The 23,594-nt window shown below is 36.3% G+C and overlaps 1 protein-coding gene and 1 non-coding gene across 2 annotated transcripts; both read right to left on the reverse strand.

Moving 5' to 3' along the window:
• Nucleotides 1-2,309: 2,309 nt before the first annotated feature.
• Nucleotides 2,310-2,382, reverse strand: TRNAF-GAA (transfer RNA phenylalanine (anticodon GAA)). Its single transcript has one exon. It is a non-coding gene; the product is annotated as a tRNA-Phe (tRNA).
• A 9,921-nt stretch (nucleotides 2,383-12,303) lies between these two features.
• LOC139189914 (uncharacterized) lies at nucleotides 12,304-22,997 on the reverse strand. Its single transcript, XM_070809183.1, has 6 exons — nucleotides 22,764-22,997; nucleotides 20,394-22,660; nucleotides 18,309-19,304; nucleotides 18,014-18,184; nucleotides 16,140-16,207; nucleotides 12,304-12,654 (listed from the first exon to the last, which is right to left on the reverse strand). Exons 2-6 carry the CDS (start codon nucleotides 21,697-21,699, stop codon nucleotides 12,304-12,306), a joined length of 2,892 nt encoding a protein of 963 aa, XP_070665284.1. The 5' UTR covers nucleotides 21,700-22,660; nucleotides 22,764-22,997.
• Between the last annotated feature and the right edge of the window lie 597 nt (nucleotides 22,998-23,594).

Consider the following 23,594-nt stretch of genomic DNA (forward strand, 5'->3'; position numbering starts at 1 on the left):
GATAATTAGATTTTTACTTAAGTGTTGATAAAAGTGCTTATTGTGCTTATTTTTAATTAGTAAAACATCATTTAGTTTACAAATTTTATCTCTCTAACATTACTCTTATAGAAACTCATCACCAGTTTCTTTTCTTTTTCTATATTATTACTTTTGGTGTTTTGATTAATTATTATTTTTTAACTTTTTGGAATTAATAGTGCATTGTAAGTGGAAAATGGATCCTCTATAAATCTATTCCTCCTAATACATCAAATCAAGAGATCTGTACCATTGAAATTTGATTCAATGACTGAAGTTATTATAACTTTTAAAATGGATCACTGTTTGTAGCCGTTTGATCAAATTTCAATAACACGAATTTCCTGATTTGATGGATTAGGAGAAAAGCATCCAGAGAGAATCCCTTTCCTTTTAAGTGCATGGGGTTGGTGGGTTATCAGGGGGTTCACCAACTCCAGGATGTGAAATTTGAGATCAATTGATTTATGTTTTATTGATAAAAATAAAATAAACATGTTGATCATTGAAAAAGTATATAAACTATAAAGTAGTTCACACTCCCTTGCATGCTGCATGATTGATCATATGTTATTGTTTATACTTGTCCTTTATAAGAGGCATTTTCCATGTTGGAAGTCAATAGGAACAAGGATTGTCTGCCCTTCTTGTTTTAGTGTCCTCTCATGTCCTTCTGTTTGTATGGTCACAGTTAAGTCACGTCGACATTTTATATTACTATTTATTTTTGTCTTATTATCTCTATAAAAAAAAACAATATAAAATGTTGACGTGGCTTAACCGTGACCACACAAAACAGGATGGCATGAGAGGGTACAGGAACAAGGAGGACAGACAATCCTTGTCCAGTCAATAGAGTAATGTCATGTTACGTCATCGTGTATTCAATAATCATAATTTAGGGAAGTTTAATGTGAAGTTTAACAAAAGAATTAACAAAAATAACGGGAATATCGCGGAATCAATAGAAATAATGTGTTTGTCAATATATGAGGAGCCATAATTTTGACACTTGTCGACACTTCGACGCTTGTGGACGTTTTTCTCATCATATTCATCAAACACTTGGTGATCACTACTGAATTTTCTACATGACTATCATAGAGTCTCTAAAGAGCTTTTCCCTCTCGAACGCATATGGTCCCTTAATGGATTCGTCCTTAGTTGTGTTGCACAACTGATACTCCCACATCCTTATAATTTGTCATGCTAAGCAATTGACTAATCAAATTTAAAAAGTTGCTTTGCTTTTATCCTTTTAGGAGGGTAATTAGATTTTGCATTTGAACTCGAATCAACCAAACACAGACATGCAATCTAATGGTCGTACCCAATGCACAAGACTCCTGCTTTAAGCAGGATCTGGGAGAGGTAAATGTCGGCTAGACTTACCCCCATTTATGGAGAGGCTGCTCCCAAGTCTCAAACCCGAGACCTACCGCTCATGGGCGAAGACATGCAATCTAATATTTTAGTAAATTTAGTGTTAGATTTTTATCGGTACATTCCGAATAAGAAACTCTTAATTTTTGAGAAACTATTATAATAATTTTGAATTTTTTTTGCTCTTTTCTTAATATTAATAAATTAAGAAAAAAAAAAGCATCTAATCACACAAGGGGCATAAGTATAAAATTTATGATAATTGAGCTTTATTTTCATTATTGGTAAAAGTATTGGAGTCCACGTTGAATACACATCATGCAAATGGTGTCCACCTAATCTGAGAAGATATCTTCTCCGGATATTTTCCACCAAAGTCACCGGATCAAGTGATCCGGACTTTTGAAATTTCATTTAACGGCCCACCTGTTTTAATCTCTTAAAAACTATAATAATATTTGACCGTTGGATGAAATTTTAAAATCCCGGATTACTTGATCCGATGATCTTGATGGAAAAAATTCGGATAAGATATCTTCTCACCTAACCCATTTTTCCCTATGATGATTTGTCAAGTTGGTTGTTGGATTATGGTTGGTCTAATCTAGCTGATTAACATATAATTAAGCTAATTCTTCTTAAATCTTACCAAAATTATTAGCATGCATGATGTCACAAAGCTGCTGTGGAATTTGCTTTAACAAAAGAAAATGGCTTTCTGGTTTTTCAAATCAGGAAAAAGAAAAAAGAAAAAAGTTAAATAGTGATTTTATTTTTGTCATGTTTCATGCCACTAACCTTCTCCAGTTTCTCAGCTTTGAAGGAAACGACACAAGATATTGTCGTATTAGGCCCCACGCATCGCCAAAGAAACGCGTAAAAAGGATTAAAAATAAAAAATGGTTTGCGGTGAAGGTGGATCGAACACCTGACCTTCAGATCTTCAGTCTGACGCTCTCCCAACTGAGCTATCCCCGCATGCCTGCATAACCTAGACAGTTGTTCCAATTTACTACTGATAGTTTTTATTTTTATTTTTTTTTGGGACAAGATTTTTTTTTAAGATACTCCAATTTACGAAAGAAGAATCTGGACTAGGATTTAAGAAGTCAGACACACAGATGTAGCTTAGCCACTCATATGCCTGAGTCTTTAGGTAACTAGAAAGTCACATACTCGAAAACACGTCACCTTCGATTATCATATACATTACGAGCATTGGAAATTTGATCAATTATCATTTTAATAAGAACCATTAGTTGATTTAAACAATGTATTCAAGATATTGATGCGTTGAAAACTATATACATTATCATTTTAATAAGATCAAGCATTGAAAGTTAGATACATTACAACTTTAATAAGAACCATTAGTTGATTTTGACAATGTATTCTAGACATTGATGCATTGAACATTAAATACATTATTATTTTAATAAGATCCAGTAGTTGATTTCGACAAATGTATTACGATATGATTAAACTAAGCAGATCGAGTGTTTCTTTGACAGTGTATGCAATACATCAATGCATACCAGAATTTTCGTTAAAATTAATCGAAACCAAACTTAATTTGGAATGGATGTACAGCTACATAAACGATAGAGCAAAATTCATATAAATGTTACGGTATTCAGATATTCAAAGTAATATAACAGGCCATCCAATAACCATTTCGTTTTTTAGTTTTTGTTTTCAAACAAAATGGTTATCAAACGGTCATTCGAGGCTACTTCTAAACGATAATCGCTCATCATAACTCCCTTAACGGCTACAAGTTTTTTTCTTGTGCTACAGAAAACATACAGACCGCATATGACACAGAAACACATTCATACAAAAAAAGAGAGTTCATCTGGTGGCAACCCGTGCAATTACAAACGGATGGGTTCTTGCTTGGACTAGACAATCACTTGATTCACTTTTATCATCTTCACGAGCTTACGACCACCTCCATTTTGCCAAACTCCACGTACTAGCAATCCTTCTGGTGGATCCTTGTTTCCATCCTTTTTTTTATTAAATCAGGTCAGGACAATCACCAAGTTCAGAGAGTTTTGTTGCATCGCTACCAAGGCGGTTTCTGAGGAACTTTGGAGTCTTTTTCCCTTGCTTATGACCAGCTCCGCAGTGAGTACTTTCTTGGCTATCTTCCTTCGATTTTCTCAGCAAACAAACAGATCCATATGATTCCAGAGGTCGACGGAACAAATGCCGAAGAGACGAAGACCACCCAAAAGGGACGTCATATAGGAGAGTCGGAATAAAGTAACGTCTTTTTCATTTGGGACGTTTTGAAATACACGCCTTGTTTTAAATGTCATAGACTAAACATCTATTCCTTTTACAAATGTGATTAAACATTTTCCCTACAATTTTGGTGCTTAATTTTTTTTCATTAGAAGTCTATTCACGTTAGCATTTCCTTTTTTTCCTCCTATTTTTATGCATCTCTTATTATGATGATTTAAGATTTTTTTTTATTTTTTATTAAAATATTTATTTTAGTAAATTAAATAGAATGTAACAAAACTCGTTGTTAGCTACGTTTGGTTATGTCATTACGTTTGATTATAATAGTACATTTGGTTACTTGGTACATTTGAATTTTTGGTCCATTTGGCTTCTTGGTACATTTGAATTTTTGGTATATTTGATTTCTTGGTACATTTGAATTTTTGGTACATTTAATTTTTGGTACATTTGTTTTCAAAACATAAGTTTTATAACTTTTTGTCCTAATAATGAGGAGTTACTTTAATTTTTTTTTAATTTTTTAATTTTATAGAAAGAGTCGTTAACAATGTAAAGTTTAAATTACTTTAATTAATTTTTTTTTTTTTATAGAAAGAGTCATTAAAACGTAGGAGTTTAAAGGACCAGGAAAATAAAATTTCCTAAATTTTAGGCAATTAGTTAAAGGTGAAGTGAAGATGCCTTTAAACAAATTATGTGTAATTTAAAAAATAGAAAAATGTTGATGTGGCAATTGGTCAAAACCTCTTAATCAAATCTTAGAAAGGAACCGATGTTTGATCTAAAATGTATTGAAAAAATGCAGGGGATTCTAATTTCTCCTTTTCATTTTTGTGCTTACTACAAATGAGTTCCAAATGAGCCCTTAGCCCCAATGATTCCAACTTCATATACATGTTTATAATAAAAACACTTTTGTACTTACTACTTACTAGAAATTAGACGGTTTCTAATTAACTGATCGACCTAACCCACATCAACGGGTTTTATGTTTCTTAAATCTAAATTGTTACAGACAAAGGTTGATTGAGACTTGGTTAAGGTGCATGGATAGATAAGGCAACCTACCTATTGGTCAAGGGCTTGAGATTTTCATGCACCTTGCTTTGATAGCACAATGCCACAATCCTATAGTAGTACTAGGCTTGCTTCTTTTGGGTAACAAAATTATAAGGCTGTTGGGTGATTGAGACTTGAGCATATATACTTATGTTGCTATGAAATCTTGAAGAAGTCCCACTGAATGAGACTAATAACTACAAACTCCAAACTTGTTTACAACCATAAACTTTGTTTATACCATATTTAGGGCCTCGTATTTAGACTTCGTACAAATACTCGGGGGACTTAAATGTAATTATGTAATAAAGGAAGGGCCAAATATGTAATAAGTGAGGAGCCCTTATTTTATAAAAGGACTCCTCACCCTCACAATTGGAGGAGGCCATTTCTTAAGACTTATTCATCCTTTCAAAGCTCTCACATTATAGAGCTCCCTCACTCCCCTCATCCCTCAAATAAATACATAATTAGTGTGGACGTAGCCCAAACAGTGGGGTGAACCACGATACATCTTGTGTTATTTACATTTCTTGCATATTCACGGTCAAATTTACGTTGTTCTAAGACCTCCGGTTTTGTGCATCAACATTTGGCGCAGTCTGTGGGAATCGACACGAAAAACTATGTCGGTCCTTTTTCATTTTTTCCATCTCACCACCATGAGACCTCACCACACTCCACCGTGAATCTGCAAAAACCCAAGAACCCAAAGTTTTCCTAAGAAACCCAGAAACAGAAAAAGATCCAAATCTCAAACACTCCACAGATCTCTCTCCTGTTCTTGGGCGTCCACACCGACAGAGACCTCTCTCTCTATCAGTCTCTGCTCATAAAAAAAAAGTCCCAAATATTTCTTTCTTTCTTACAACAAGTTCACAGTGCTCCAGCCGGCGACGATCAACAACGATACGCTCCTAGATCACACCGGACTCTGCCGGAAACATCACCGCCCTCACCTGGAGCCCTGGAGCCACCTCATCGAGTGTCGGACCACCTGGAGCCCTGAAGCCACCTCCACGGCAAAGTCATTATGGTCACCGGCGCTTCCTCGGGGCGCGAGTCGTGCTTAGACTTGGCTAATTAATCATCACAGAGTAGTCTTAAGCTTTCTGAGACCCATCATTCTCCTTAAGCTTTCTTCCCTTGATCTCCGTCGTCCACTTCTATTCCCGCTCAAGCCGATGCTTCTCTGTGAGGCTTTTTTTTTTTTGTGGGACCGAACCCATCCTTCTCCTTAAGGTTTTCTTCTTTCTTCTGCGGGACCGAACCGGAAACCCCGGTTCTGCTTCTCATCGCCGTCTTTTGTGCTTTTTCCCCACTCTTTCAGTATTGCCTCTGCCTCTGCAAAACCTGTACTGAAACACTCATGGGTCTCTCCAAAGAACAACTACTTGCCCGTTTAAAGGAGCTATAAGTCGATTTTCCCTAACATGAACATCTTGTTGTTCTAACAGTTGAAGCTCAAGGGAGGATTAATGGCCTCTATCCTGGCCTTCATGGTTTCCATATCCATGCTCTTGGTGATACCTCCAATGGTTGCAATTCCACTGGACCTCATTTTAATCCATTGAAGAAGGAACATGAAGCTCCCTCAGATAAGGAGCGTCACGTCTCGATTTGGGTAACGTTGTTGCAGGCCCAGATGGAGTTGCTGAAGTCTCTCTCCAGGACTAGCAGATTCCACTGAGCGGACCTAATTCCATTCTTGGATGAGCAGTCGTAGTACACACTGATCCTCATGATCTTGGTAAAGCTTTGAATCTGCCATGAATCTTCTCCTCACCCGCTGCCTCAATCGCGGCCGAGCTCACCAAATGGTCACTCCTACCTGGCCTTCTCCGGTGCCGAAGTCATCACCTTCACAAACCACTTCACAAACCAAGTCCTATCTCCTGCGAATACCACGAGCACTAGTGGAAAACAGGAAGAAGATAAGTTTTCTTACAATATTTCTATTATTATTCTCCTTTGTGTTGTCTGCCATATGCCAAAAGGAAAAAGAAAAAAAGAAAAAAAAAACAAAGAAAAAGGAAAAGGAGGTCTGTAGGTAGAAAAAAAGGAAAAAGATGTCTAGTATTTCCTGCATAATAGTCGATGAGGCTCACGAGCCTGAATACTAATCATAATGCCTGCAACAGCTGATGCCAAAGGTCTTTCGAATATTTTTATCATTGTGGAATCTTTTATGTATTGGGGATGAGTAAAAAGGAAGTGAGTTCTATTGGAGCGGGGAGATCAAGCAAAGCAGAAAAGCAGTGGGGAACAAAACAGAAAAGAGAAAGCAAAAAACAAAAGCAAAAAGCAAAAGAGAAAGCAAAAAAGAAAAGCAAAAGATTTTCCAATTATTATGATTCCTTCTGTCTGCCAGGTGAAGATATAGAGAGTGAGCAGCAGAAAAACACTGCAAAAGCAAGGAATAAACACCCCACCCGAATGATGTAATTTATTTTTATTATCTTTCGGAGACATCTGTATAAACCCCATCAGAGGGTAATTAAAAAAAAAGGCCCAAAATAATGGGCTGCAAGTCCAAAATAATGGGTTGCAATGTCATATGGAGGGTGAAGGTCCATATGCCCAAAAGACCTAGGTCCTCTATTACCACTAACCAGATGATCAAAAGTACGCCCAGTACTCCACAATTATTCGGCAACCTGCCGCTATTACCACCAACTAGGTGATGAAATGTACAACCCGTACTCTAAAATCATTTGGCAACTAGCCATTCATGCCACCAACCAGGTGATGAAATGTACAACCCGTACTCTCCTTCATGCCACCAACCAGGTGATCAAAAGTACCCCCAGTACTGAAGGAATTATTTTGAAAAACATGTTCATTTGAGCAACATCATATAGCATGCAATTAACAATTAAAAGGCGGAATCATGCTTGTATGTACTCAAAAACAAAACATGACCATGAAATTCAAAGCCTAGTAGATTGGTGAACCAATAATCAACTCAAAAATAAGTGAGTTGAAATTAATACCTTTGTAGATTCCTCTTTGCATAAGCAAAGGCTAATCACCCAAAGAGATAGGGCCTTCATTCCTTGCTTCTTAGATCCATGGATTTGGATGGAAGAATAGGTTCTCCAAGTTCCCAAAATTGAGAACCTCTAAGTCTCTACACCAAGGAGAGATTGGATGATGAATGAGTGACCTTGGAGGATTAGATGACTAGCTAATCACCTCCAAGGTGTTGGCCTCTTTAGAGAGAAAATGGAGAGACAATTCTCACCCATTTTCCCCAAAAATAAACCCTTATTTCACTTAATGAATATTTGGCTATAAAGTCATTTATATAGTCACTTCTTTAAGTGACCTAAATAACCAAAACCCTAATTCATTCCTTATGGCCGGCCATTTAGGGATTTTTGGGCTTTTGGGCTTTAATGAATCTTTATTCATTAAATTGTCATACAACTTAAGTTAATGGGCTTGACGTTCGAAGCCCATTGGGCCTTAAGGTCCAAAACTATCCCGTGGTCTTTAACGAACTTATTCGTTTGATTAATTAACATATTAATTAATCCTTGCCATAAATAATTAAACCATTCAATTAATCTTACTCATTTCATTTATTTCGTCCATCTCTACCTTACACGGTGTACGATCCATTAGGTTCCTTTTAGCGAGGTAGTGGGCGATTAAAACCATTTTACATCGATTGTGAATTGAAACTATTTTCAATTCTCCCTTTAGTGATTACACACGTTTAGGGCTTCCACAAACCATGAGTGACACCTAGCCGTATGTCATGGTTACCCAAGCTAATCAGAAGAGGTGGAGAACCTATTCAGTCTGGGATTACAAATGCAATACGGTCTTTCTCTAATCTAATACTCTTGACCACATTGTTTGGTTTGATAGTTTATTTTCTCATGTCTACTATCCAATGTGTGTCTTGTGCTTATATGATTACCTTGAATGTGATTAGGAACACATTCCCAAATCTCATTCATACTCTGGCCAGAGATTCAAATCATATCAGAGAGTATTCTCCCTCAAACAGTTTGAAGGTTAGAGATCCCTTGTTGCGCATTCACTTGTCTCCATAGCTAAGCGGCTTGACCCCAACGATGCCGTGGACACCCTCCTGGTGGGATGACTTTGACATAATCAAAGATCAAGGTCTTAACCACAAGACAACTATGATGCCTCAGGTCAAAGGACTACTTTGCATTATCCCAACCATGAGTTCTCATGTGACATGGAATATGAGAACTCTTCATTGATCGCGTTCAGTGAACTCATTCTCTATTGAGCACCTACCGCACTTGTCTTGATGTCACACACACCAATGATTCGAGACTAATCACTCTCCCTGAGAGAAGACATAGTACGTACCGATCTTGACGGACTGTCAATGCCCAATTGGCAATCCTATGATCAGGAACGTTTAGGATGTGTCTACGAAAGAATGGTCTCAAGAATCTAACTTCATTAGATTACATTCTCCCAATCACAAATTCCTTGGACTTTATTGTTTAAGCATATAACATTTATATGAGACGGCTCAAACAATAATGTATGCCCTTTATATGTAAAACTAGATTAGTTTAACATGTGAAATGTCCGTAAAGTATCATCACATGATTGGCTTTAGGGCACATTTCCAACAAGTACTGCATATTATACATGAGCATTACTCATGTCAATCATACATAAACATTCATGAGCATCACTCATATCAATCATACATAAACATTCATGAGCATCACTAATGTCAACATCCATGAGCATCACTCATGTCAATCAGCTTCAAAAGCTTCATTTACAAAAGCTCTAGCTTCAAAAGCTTCATTTACAGAGCTCCAGCTTCAAAGCTTCACTTGCAAAGCTTCACTTGCAAAGCTTCACCTACAAAGCTTCAGTGCAGGGTATACAAATACCGCCTCCGAACAACCGCCATTTCGGCCCATACATGGATTCAATTTGAAGTCTCCAGCCAACAAACTCTATTGACCGAAGACTTTGGGGACTACATTATGTACCATATATTGGGCCTTAACTGGGCCTCATGAAAAATACTTGGGGGACTTAGCCCATTATCTATGTACTGAGGAGAGAGTCTTTATTCTATAAAAGGGACTCCCTCACTTTCATTAGAGAGCACTCATGAAAAATACTTAGGGGACCTAGCCCATCACTTATGTATTGAGGAGCGAGCCCTTATTCTATAAAAAGGACTCCCTCACCTTCATTAAAGAGCAACGCCGACAACGGAGCTTTCGTCTCGCCACGAGCATCACTCCTAACCCATCACTTATGTATTGAGGAGCGAACCTTTATCTTATAAAAGGGACTCCCTCACCATCATTAGAGAACATCAACTCTAGCCCATCATTCATGTATTGAGGAGTAAGCCCTTTATTCTATAAAAGGGACTCATTCACCTTCAAACACCACAGGTCGAGTCAACCAAGGCAACATAAGTCACGAGCCGAGCAGCCTCGCAGCGTGTGCTACTTCTAGTTGAGCGTCATTTCAGATTGAGCACTGCCTCATATCAAGCATCAGTTCAAGCCAGCATCTAGTTACTTCGGCCCACACATAGACTGAATTTCAAGTCTCCAGCCAAAAGACTCTATTGACTAAAGACTTGGGGGACTGCTGTTTATACCATATTTAGGGCCTCGTATTTAGACCTTGTACAAATACTCGGGGGACTTAAATGTAATTATGTAATAAAGGAATGGGTAAATATGTAATAAGTGATGAGCCCTTATTCTATAAAATGACTCATCACCCTTATAATTGGAGGAGGCCATTTCTTAAGGCTCTTTCATCCTTTCAAAGCTCTCACATTACAGAGCTCCCTCACTCCCCTCATCCCTCAAATAAATACATAATCAGTGTGGACGTAGCCCAAACATTGGGATGAACCATGATACATCTTGTGTTATTTACATTTCTTGTAGATTCACGGTCGGATTTACGTTGTTCCAAGACCTCCGATTTTGTGCATCAACAAACTTTATGCTTCATTTATAGTCCCAGACGGTGGTTGGTGACCAACTGCCGATTGTTTTTATATGATTATGTCAACTTAAAAGAATGTTAGCAACCTTCTTTTATAAACTTTATCATTCTATTTTTTCAATTTTCCTTTTTATTATGTAATTTTGCATGATGATACAAATCGTTTATTTTTTAGGTCACTCTATAATGTCAAACTTCAAAAGGTTAACTGAATTCGAAATAGTTTAGTCATCTAACTGTAATGAATATCCAATAAATAGATAAACCATGTTGTTCTTTTAAATAATGAAATTTTGACAACGCTATTCAAACTGTTGTTTTTTTTAGTTGATTTTGTTTTTTTTTTGCAAAGATGATCTTTAAATAGTAAACTAAAAATTAAACGGTTTTGTCATCGTACAACACAACACGATGAGAAAGAATGCCGAGGAGTTAGAACAAAAAGATCCAATTGAGAAGATCAGTAGCAACACTGTGGTTTCATGTTTCAAGTTTCAAGTTTTGAACAATGTCAAAAGTAGAGAGGCTTACATCAAATGGGGACGCCAATATACGTAGTTTCGAATCAATAATTAATACAGCTTCACGTGTGAAAAAAAAAAAAAAAAAAAAAAAAAGACTTGCACATGACATTGTACTATTGAATCGGAATGTTACGGTTGTGGTGTACGTGTGTTTCATATAAACTAAGGAAAATTCCCAATACAGAATTACAAGGTGGCACTTTGCCAAGGAAACTGGCATGCAAATATGAAACGGCAATTAATCCTCTCCTTTATCAAGTAGAAGGAAGGACTCTAGCTAGATGAAACCTGCTCCTTAAAAACCAGCTCAACTTCTATTATTTGATTATAGGAAAATTAATGAAAAAAACTTGAAAACTTTGAGTTTTAACGATAATAACAAAATAAAGGGTAAAGTAAATAGTACCATAATTGACTTTTTAGTGTTAAAATGTGATTTTCATTAAAGTGAACAGTACTGTGAACTTTTCGTTAAAGTTCCCTTTGATTATATGTATGGAAAGTGACACATCAAAATTAGGGTTATTTATTATTTTCTTCATGCGGTCTGATGGGTCTTTCAAACCTCAATCAAGGCATCCACAGTTGGTTTGACTGGTATAATTTGAACACTCTGAGATAAAACCCTCGAGCAACATATTAACACGAGGATACATTTTGTTTCATTGAATTGAGCCTATATAAACAGTGGGAGTTTCTCATGTTTAGTTTAGGGGAAATTTACCATAAAGGAAAAAAAAATCGTTGCAAGGTTTGCGTAAGTTAATGTGCTTAAAAATAAAACGAAGAACATTATTTAATAGCATACTCGAAGAAGTAGTACAACGCGTGACAGCCAAGTTAGAACCGTGGCTAAATCTTTTAAGAGCAAGCAAAATAGACGCAGCTATTTGCTTCTCCACCAAACACTGGAAACCCCAAACAGACTGCAGACACACCAACGAGAGAGATCGATATTGCTCCTAATTAAAACTAACCAGACACAAATGATTTCTAATTAAGGACTTAAAACCAGACCATTAAACCAAACCCAACTGGACCCCACTGGAGCAAACTGGTCATCTCTGAGAGTTCATGGAACAACTGGAGCTGAGCCACCACCTGCACCTAAAGGAATACCACCGCCGCCAAGAGGAACACCAGGGGTATTGGTGGGCAGGAGTGGGACTGAGCCAAAACCTGTACCGCCTGTAGGGACACAGCCTCCAGGGAGAGAGCAGAAGCCTGACGGCCCAAACCCTATCCCAGTAAAGCCTGGTGAGCCTGGGTAGATACCGCCTACACCGCCGTAAACGTTCTGAGGCTGAGCAACAACCTCCCCCTTTTCGTTGCTCTTGAGCACCCTGCCTCCCTCAACCGGCATTGCAGCCACCACCAGGATGGTGGTCAGGAGCAGCGCCAGCTTACTCACTCTCTCCATGATCTTAAAAAGAGGATTCTCAAGAGTAAAAAAGTAAAGAACAAGCTAGGGTTTATAAGCTCTCTTTCAGCCTCACACGTCACTCACACTGGGAAGTGAAGCAACATCAGTCTTCTTATAGCGAAAAAGATTTCCATTTGAGGATGATCATAATTACACTTTTATCTTGCCATTTATGGAGGGATGGTTGCCTTGCTAAATGCTGTTGTTACTGTTATGGGGCTTAATTAAGGGAAACATACACCAATATAACGGGTAATAAGCTTTTAATCAAAATTAGAACTGCTAGAGTACTCGTGGTCGTGGATAAGACTTTTTAAAAATCTCAATTAGAAATTGGTATACTTACAATACAGATGGACACTAAATAGACAATAACTTGACACTAAAAAGATACTAAAATGTTTTTTACTGACTGTTTAGTGCCCTTTGCTCCTAGTAAAAAGTTCTATTTTTGTCCGTTTATTAGTATCCTCAATTTGAACAAAAGAAAGTTAGTATCCTCAATCTTTTCATTTTATTTTGTTAAAGTTTATAACCACTTGTGTATGCAGCAAATTTCCCCCTTAATTAATTAATTAGTTAATCACAAAGAAAAAACTCAACTGATATGTATAGATTTGAGGTTAGTCCAGTCATCTAGAGTAGTGAGTTTCTTTCTGTACTCGTATGTATTATCCAAATTATCAGCGTAGCCTTTGGGTTCTTGACCAACCATGCCTTTTTATTTTTTTATGAAAATGCTCGGAGGTTGTTTTTTTTCGTTTTTGTTTTTTTTTTAACAAATGATGTTATCTACACTAAAGGGGATGGGGTGAGCTTAGCCTCACAATAAGCTAGCAATAATGTGATTCAAATTTGCCTTTGGCGAGAATCGAACTTAAGACCTCTCACTTACAAGTGAAGAGGAATATTACTAGACCGTAGTATTAAGTGGCCGGATGGTGGTTTTTAACCATGCTAAATGACACTAATTAACCAGCATATTAACTTTTGGTAAATGGAGTAGTTGATTTTGGAACAGTAATAATTTGCAATGGACGGAGATGCTAAGGCCACCACCCATCCCTCCAGTACAAACTGTAGTTACAGTGGATCTATATGTTATTGGTGTGGAATTTATGGTGGTCCAGTTGAGATGGGTAAGAGCCTTAAATCGCCGGACATGCATTTTCCTTGCACTTTATTACCTTTCCAGTTTTAACTAATGTTCTGATTTAATTCACATATCTACCACACTGCACCCCTGCTAAATTCCTTGATATATAACAGACTCTGACCAGAAAGTTTTAACTGGTTTAATGGCTTGTTACAGAAATTCAAATTTCACCACCATCAAACATTCATCTTAATCTTTTTATCATGCAATTTTAAACATTCTGATGGCAAATTTTACACATGATCATCCTGTTAATCAAGTGATCACTATCTTCTTCTTCTTCTTCTTCTTCTTTTTTTTTCCTGAATTAATGCCTAGCAATTGTTAGATCAAACACATTCTATATCTATATATCAATCCATATGTATTCGCAGATAAAAATTATCCATCCATCCGTCCATTGATTTCAGATTAAAATCAAAATACATTTATCCAAGTTCAAATTCAGATACACATTCATTCCTTACCCTAATACAAATATAACAAGTTAGCATATACATCCATTAATAAGAGATATTCATTTCGGTGTAATGCTGGAATTCGATGCTTTCTATCCCTTTCCCTTACTCGTACCGCTCTTAGCTGAGGTGATCCACAAGAAATATATTTAGGAGTCTTAATTAGTATAATAAGAAGAGAGTTAACAAAGCCATCCAAGTAGCAAGCTTGGAAAAAACATTTTAAAAGACATTAAACTTCCAAGTTTTTTTTCCAACTATCACATCCGGATTGGTTTCAGATTCCATCTTCTTCTACAGCCTTATACCCTCAAACTTAATCAATTGATGCATCCCTTTAGCAACCAGAGCAAGAACAAGTTTCGGACTCTATGAGCGGTTCACGACAATCTAAAGTTTTTCAAATTCAGTTTCGTGTAGTTCCCACATGAGAATTAATATTCAACTTCATGTTTTCTTATAAGTTTCTGTTGTCAAAGATGAGTTCTCAGCATCCTCTCGTGCCATTCAAATTTATACTTGGTAATATTGACACGCCCCGACCCCGATATTCCCCGAATATCAGGATAGGCACGTGCTGGCTGACACCCGATGTGACGAAAGCCATTTATTGAATACAAGAGTAAAGATTAGGAGAAAATATAAATATAATTCTCAGAATGTCTAAAGGAAATAAACAGTGCTTAAGAAAGTGGCTAGAGTGCACAGAGCATGTTCTAATTCGAGATTTCAAAAGGAAAGACTATTACAGATTTCACACAAAGAAAATGGACGCAACTACTGGTAGGGGAATGCCTCGTATATTGCGTCGTAGTCCTCGTCCCTAAGACCTGAATGGGGGCGCAAAACAAGGGTGAGTGGACCAAGTTTATATACATACATAATACGAAAACAATTATAAACATACTAACCCCCACAGTTAAGATAATGAAAACTACTAAATAATAAGTGATAGGTTTCTCAAAACCTCTAGCATGCCATAAAAATAATTCATATATCTCTCTGCAAATCAATCTCAGAAAATCATATCAGAAATCATATCAGGAAGCATAACACAAGTTGTGCTGCTAGTGAGTGCACTGAATAACAATACTTCCGGCCCAATGCCTGCACCTCAGTCTCTGTGCCGGTAGCCAGAGATATCTCCCTCCCAACCCAATGCTTGTCTCCGTGTCCCTCAGCCTTTCGCTAGGGATTATTTCTCCCGGCCTCAATGCCAACACCAGATCCTCGCCCCAGGCGGCATAGTGTTCACTAGGTACGCACAAAACATAATTCATCTCTAAAATACAACTTCGTAGCATAAATTCATCGATCCTCTATACTACGAAGAGGTGTTCAAAAATCATTTGAAACAACATTCTTAGCATCCTATCGTCATCGATCAGATAGTTTACCAGAATGAGGGTTCTAAAGAAAAATACAATATAGTGCAAATAGTATATATATATATATATATAATCAAACATCATTAAATCATCATGCTTTCTGTAAAGTATTCCTCAAATCAAAAATTATGCAAGACATGCTATTAAATTATGCAATTTTATCAATAAAACATGCAATTTTTTAAGGTGGTCCACTCACAGATACTCCGAAGCAGCAGAATTGTGCGGAAAATGATTAAGGAAGTCTCCACTAGCAACTTCACCTAAGCACGAAACTATACAACTTAATCAAACTACCCAAACAATATAATTCTAGGAAATGGAAATGGGCCTTGGGTTTGGATAGGTTAGGATCAAGAGGTGGTTTGGGCTTGAGCCCAAACCCATACTTGTACACATTACACACCTACACACACACAGCATGCATAAGCATGCACTTCACACACACACAGAGCATGCACCGTACCCCACACACACACATACATGCACACGGCATACACTCACACAGCACACGCACACCCACAACACAAACACGCACACGGCCCAACTTCCTACACAAACATACACACATATTCACATGCACTGCACATACCCACGCACAGCATACATACACACACAGTTCACACATACATACACACAACACACACTCACACCCACAACACACATACATATACTTACACACCAGCACACACACATACGTGCACTACATACACACACAATATACGTACATACACAACACATCGCACACACCACGCATTAGATTAAATGTAGAATTATGGAGAATAATCCGAATAATGACTTTGAGGTACGACTTGAATCGTTTCCTTAAAGTGTTATTTGCCCCCACTCGAATGAGTTTGCTAAAGGGTTCTTGGCAAATCACTTCCAGGATACAACAAAGTATGGAATATTCGATTAGCAAAACCGAATTATATTCCCTTAGAAATAATTAGAAAGAAATTGTATGAATGTGATGAAGAGAGTAGAGAGAAATGAATGTAGAAATAAATCTCTGAATTGTGTATGAAACATTATGCCACAATAGGTATTTATAGGCATTAAGGCACCCATTCATCGAGTCCTTTCATTTTAATTGAAGATATACAACTTTTCTTAAAAGTGTTGATCTAAAAGACATGTCCTCTATTTAGAATTTTCAGAAAATAAATATTTACTAATTATATCTTTTAATTTTACTCATACAATTTGAGTAAACATCATATCTTTTAACTAAAAGTTGTAACCATTCAACTAATTACATTCTGCGTACTGTAGCACCCTTACATTTGCTGCGCACTGCAACATCCTTTCATAATACACACACGCTGCACAATGCAGCACCAAGTCATTATATATATATATATATATATATATATATGTATGTATGTATATATGTATGTATAAATATAATATAATATATATCATAATAATTTATATATTTATTATTGAAATCTCTAACAATCCTTCCCAATTTCAATAATATGATAAATAATATAATAACATTTCTCTCTTTATAATTAATCACAAGCATACCGATATAATCATGCATACAATAAAGGTGTCTTTCGAATTAAACCTTTAATTAGTGTAAGTAATTCAAAGTTATAACGAATGCGATGGTGACCTAAGTTTAAACCACCTATTCTTATGTTAAAACCGGAATCACTACACACATGATTATGTCTTATTTCCTTAAAGAAATTTCTGAACTAATTAAGCACTATTATGGCCTTGTGCTTCATCCTGGTTTCATAAACATTTACAAGAGAAAACCCAACTCTTGGTAGAAGCGGCACCACTTCTTATGTTTATATAGGTGAGGTTCCTTCCCATGTCCCTGCTACTATAGACATAACTACAAATAACCTCATTAAGAGATAAAACTCATCCTCCTAAACGTAGCAATCTTGCACTGATCATCCTGGAATGAGCTATATAATAATTTTCAGTGCTTTCACAACCACTTAACAATAACTTGTTATTACCCATTAAACTTTTAAACTAGTGATGTTCTAGACAAAGTCGGGTTACCATTATTGGTGGCTAATTTTCAGTAAAAGGTTTTAGCCCCATTCCACTAGATGTACTAACTACCAAAGCTCTTGAAAGTGCTTTCGTTAACGGATCCGTCAAGTTATTACTTGATTTAACATAAACAATATTAATAACTCCATCAGTTATTAATTGCTTGACATATTCATGTCTCAAGCTAATATGTCTAGATTTTCCATTGTATACCTTATTGTATGCTCTAGACAAAGTAGCCTCACTATCACAGTATAAAGAAATGGATGGCATTGGTTGTGGCCACAACTCTATTTCCAATAACAAATTTCTAATCCATTCCGCTTCTTTACCTGCTGCTGCTAATGCTATAAATTCAGATTCCATAGTTGAATGTGCTATACATGTTTGCTTCTTCGAAGCCCAAGAAATTGCTCCTCCGGCAATTGTAAAAATCCACCCTGATGTAGACTTATTATCATTAGCACTTGTTATCCAACTTGCATCTGAATATCCTTCAAGTACTGTTGGAAACTCAGAGTAAGTTAAACTCAGGTTAATAGTTCTTTTAAGATAACCAAAAATTCTATTTATTGCTTTCCAATGAGCAGTACCTGGATGACTAGTGTATCTAGAAAGTTTGCTTACTGCAAATGCGATATCTGGTCTGGTACAATGCATGGCACATTAAACTTCCGATTACACTAGCATACTCAAGCTGTGCAACAGACCTACCAGAATCATTAAGCAAAGTTTCATTATGGTCATAAGGGGTATTTGCTTCTTTTATTTGTAGATGCTTAAACTTAAGAAGCAATTTTTCTATATAATGTGACTGACACAAAGCGTAACCCCTACTATGCTTCTTTACTTTAATTCCCAAGATAGTATCTACTTCATTCAAATCCTTCATCTTGAATTTTGAATTTAGATACTCTTTAGTTTCAGATACACCTTTCATGTTTGTACCAAAAATAAGCAAGTCGTCGACATATAAACATATAACAACACCATAATCATTTGTGAATTTAGAGTATATGCATTTATCAGCATTGTTATGTCTAAATCCATATGATAAAATGACAAAATCAAACTTTTCATGCCATTGTTTTGGTGCTTGCTTCAATCCATATAATGACTTTACTAATTTACAAACCTTCTTTTCATTCCCAGGGAGAACAAACTCTTCTGGTTGTTCCATATAGACTTCTTTATCTAAATCACCATTTAAAAATGCTGTTTTCACATCCATTTGATGCACATGCAAATTATATAAAGATGCCAATGCAAACAATATTCTAATTGATGTGAGCCTAGCTACTGGTGCATATGTATCGAAATAGTCTACTCCTTTTTTCTGCTTAAAACCTTTGGCAACTAGCCTGGCTTTAAATGTCTGAATAGACCCGTTTGTATTGTATTTTCTTCTAAATACCCACTTACAACCTATTGCTTTTGATCCTTGGGGCAAGTCTACTAAAACCCATGTCTGATTAGATATTAATGATTCAAATTCATCATCTATAGCCTCTTTCCAAAAGGCTGCATCTCTTGAAGTCAATGCTTCGCTTAGACTTTTAGGATCATCCTCAACATTCAACAATATGGGTATTTTCTTAAGAACCTTTGTTCTATTTCCTTCGACTAAAAATACAATAGATTGAGATGAAATAAAATCAGAGCCTAGAGTCTTTTCTTTTCTTACCCTTTGGCTTTTCCTTGGTTCATTAACAGTTTCAGACTGTTTTCTTTTCTCACCTTGAGATTGACTAGTAGACGGATTAGAGAAATGTGTTTGATCATTCTCTTTTCCAGACACTGAGTAGTCATTATAGAATTTATTTTCTATAAATTCGACATCTCTAGACTCAACTATTATGTTCGAGTCTAAATTAAGCAACCTATATGCCTTTGAATTTTCTGCATATCCTACAAATATGCTTTTAATTCCTCTTGGACCCAACTTGGATCTCTTAGGATCGAGTGCCTTATAAAAAGCTACACAACCCCATACTCTCAAATATGACAAATTTGGTTTTCTTCCTTTCCAAATTTCATATGGTGACACATGTGTCTTCATAGATGTAATTCTATTGTGTATATGGCATGCAGTAAACAATGCTTCACCCCATAAATATTTTGGAGTATTAGCATTAATCATCATAGAATTAATCATTTCAGTGAGTGTATTTTTTCTTTCTGCCAAACCATTTTGTTGTGGTGTATAGGGTGCAGTTCTTTGATGTACAACACCATGCTCTTCACAAAAATTATCAAATTCATGTGAAAAATATTCACCACCTCTGTCACTACGAAGACATTTAATTTTCCTTCCCTTTTGGTTTTCAACTTCAGCCTTATAGCGCTTAAAGCACTCAAAAGCTTCATCTTTATTAGACAATAAATAAACATAAGTAAATTTAGAACAATCATCTATAAATGTGATAAAATATCTTTTTCCTCCTCTTGTTAAAACACCATTAAATTCACATATGTCATAATGTATTAAGTCTAATAAATTTGTATTTCTTTCGGTAGTTGGAAAAGGTTTCTTAGTCATTTTCGCTTGAATACATGTTTCACATTTATCATTATAATCATCATTGCAAGTAATAAAACCAAGTGTACGCATGTATTTTAAAGATCTAAAATTTATATGTGCTAAACGTAAATGCCATAAATGAGAGGAAGATTCAACAATATAAACAGAAGAATTCACTTTATTATTGATACTTAGTTTGAACATCCCCTCACAAGAATATCCCTTCCCAACAAACATCCCATTTCTCGACATTATTAACTTGTCGGACTCTAGAACAGTCTTTATACCGTTCTTACATAATAAATTTGCAGACACAAGATTCTTTCTAATTTCTGGAACATGCAGTACATTAAGCAACGTCAATTTCTTCCCAGAAGTAAATTGAAGTTCAACGGTTCCTTTTCCTAGAACTTTGGCGGAATTATGATTCCCCATTAAGACTTCTTGATTGTCCGTTGATGCTTCATATGTCTTGAATTGTGCCTTGTCATTGCACACATGTATAGTAGCCCCTGAGTCGAGCCACCAATCGGAGGATTTTATTACCGCTGCCATATTCAGTTCGGTAATCATGCCAATATGCATCATTGATACCATTGCAACAATGTTATCAATTCCAGCGTTTTCCACCATATTTGCGCTATTAGTCTTATTGGCATATTCCTCACTTGCTTTTCTGTGTCTACAATCACGAATGTAATGGCCTTTCTTTCCACAATGGTAGCATACACCATTTGCATTCTTTTTATTGTTTTTGGAATTGGTCTTCTTAAACTTCCCTTTGTCAATTTTGACTTTGAAGTTCTTTTTATATTTGTTTCCTTCGACAATGTGAACTTTAGAGAAATCTTGATTTGCAAAATTCTTATCACGATTTCGAGTTTCCTCTTCAATTTGAATACCCTTTTGCAAATTCTCTAAACTAATATCTTCCACCATGTGTAGAAGTTTCTTTCTATAGTTATTCCATGTTTGGGGTAATTTTGCCATAATAGCCCCAACTATCATAGAATCCGGAATAACTATTTTAAGTTCACGAAGCTTTGAGACCAAGACCAATAATTCATGAACTTGGTCTAGGATGGGTTTGTTATCAAACATAGTGAATTCATAATATTTAAACATTAAAAATTTATCGGTACCTCTTTTTTCCGTTGTGTACTTGTGTTCAAGTGCTTCCCAAATTTCCTTTGGAGATTGAATGTGTGCATAAAGGTCATATAAACGATCAGATAATGTGCCCAAGATGTGTCCTCGACATACCAATTCATCTTCTTCACGCTTCTTTCGATCGGCAACAATATTGTCCGAGTCTTTGTCACTTGGTTCACGAATAGGCTCCAATGTCGGGTCCAACACATATATGACATTTAGAACAGTAAGCATGAAACGCATCTTGTCCTTCCATCGGGTGAAATTTGATCCATCAAATTTGTCTAACTTGTAGACATCTTGATTGATAATCTTTAAAGCCATGTTATCAGATTTGTTATCCATAACGAAAATAACACTTTAAGATTGTTAGATTAAATGTAGAATTATGGAGAATAATCCGAATAATGACTTTGAGGTACGACTTGAATCGTTTCCTTAAAGTGTTATTTGCCCCCACTCGAATGAGTTTGCTAAAGGGTTCTTGGCAAATCACTTCCAGGATACAACAAAGTATGGAATATTCGATTAGCAAAACCGAATTATATTCCCTTAGAAATAACTAGAAAGAAATTGTATGAATGTGATGAAGAGAGTAGAGAGAAATGAATGTAGAAATAAATCTCTGAATTGTGTATGAAACATTATGCCACAATAGGTATTTATAGGCATTAAGGCACCCATTCATCGAGTCCTTTCATTTTAATTGAAGATATACAACTTTTCTTAAAAGTGTTAATCTAAAAGACATGTCCTCTATTTAGAATTTTCAGAAAATAAATATTTACTAATTATATCTTTTAATTTTACTCATACAATTTGAGTAAGCATCATATCTTTTAACTAAAAGTTGTAACCATTCAACTAATTACATTCTGCGTACTGCAGCACCCTTACATTTGCTGCGCACTGCAACATCCTTTCATAATACACACACGCTGCACAATGCAGCACCAAGTCATTATATATATATATATATATATATGTATGTATGTATATATGTATGTATGTATAAATATAATATAATATATATCATAATAATTTATATATTTATTATTGAAATCTCTAACAATGCTCACACACACACACACACACCTTGCACGGACCAAACATACCAAACACACACTCACGAACTCGCCGAAGTTCGTCGTCGGAACCGGACATGCATGCACAAAGGATGGCAAGGGTTAGGGCTTGAATGAAGGGTTCTAAAACTTCACAAATATACCTAACAACTCACCTGGACGCACTGCAGCAGGTTTTGGGAAGAAATGGACCTCGAACTCGTCGGAGTTCGTCGTCGGAGCTAGATTATTGGCACAGAGAAAAACTGAGGTCAAAACCCTCAAGTTTTGTCATAAAACCAACATGCATAACCCAGAAATTTGAAGAAGGAACACACTTCTCACCTGGGTTCGAGTTTTAGAGCTTTGAAGCTCTCAGCTTCAATGGCAGAAAACTCCACGATGCTCTGATGGCGCATGCAAGGGTACCATTGAGTTCGTTAAGTCTCAAGGATTCCAAATATATAGATTTTGGGGTTTGATTTGTGAAGAAAGTGAGGTGAAAGCTAGAGAGAAGCTCTCGGAGTTTAGAGAGTGAGAGAGAGAGAGAGAAGAAACCGAAAGAGAGAGAGCACTGAGATTGGAAAATTGTTTCGGGAAGAGAGGGAAGAAGAGAGAGATCTGAGAGCTGCCACATGGCAGTTTAAGAACAATAGAAATTCTAGATTAAGGGTTAGGATTAAAAGAGAATAAGGGACTAAATTGATAGATAACAAATATGTTCTAGGGGAGAAATAGAGATAGAATGAAAATATGGGGGTGGGGTTTAACAAATATGCCAAATTCCCCCGAAATAAATTAATAGTAAAAAAAAAAACAAAAAGGACCATCTTCTCTTTTCACCAGCCACCTTCATTAAGAACATAAGAAATAACGAAACTAATGGAACTAGTACTAAGGTGGTTGGAGATGGAGGGAGAAAGGATGAATTTATGGTCAACGATTAGGGAGAGGGGCCCTAATTATGTAACACAAGTAAACATAACAGTTATGTAATAGAATACATATATAGAAACAAACCAATTTGGAGTGAATATTGAGTTTTAGAGAGTAAAGTGGCGGTTTTTGAGTTTCATGAGGCAAAGGGGATCAAAGTCGAGTTCTAAGAAGCAACGAGACAACTTTTGAGTTTTAGAGGACAGTGAGATCGAAATCAAGTTTTAAGGAGAGTGACTA

This window comes from Malus domestica, chromosome 12, assembly GCF_042453785.1.
Source record: "Malus domestica chromosome 12, GDT2T_hap1".
NCBI classification, from domain to species: Eukaryota; Viridiplantae; Streptophyta; class Magnoliopsida; order Rosales; family Rosaceae; genus Malus; species Malus domestica.

Coding starts and splice junctions, on each gene's coding strand:
- LOC139189914 (XM_070809183.1), bottom strand. CDS start 21,699: ATGGATAACAAATCTGATAACATGGCTTTAAAGATTATCAATCAAGAT. Junction 19,305..20,393: donor TGAGGGGATGTTCAAACTAA/GTATCAATAATA, acceptor TTGTATTTTTAG/TCGAAGGAAATAGAACAAAG. Junction 18,185..18,308: donor GACCAGATATCGCATTTGCA/GTAAGCAAACTT, acceptor AGTTTCCAACAG/TACTTGAAGGATATTCAGAT.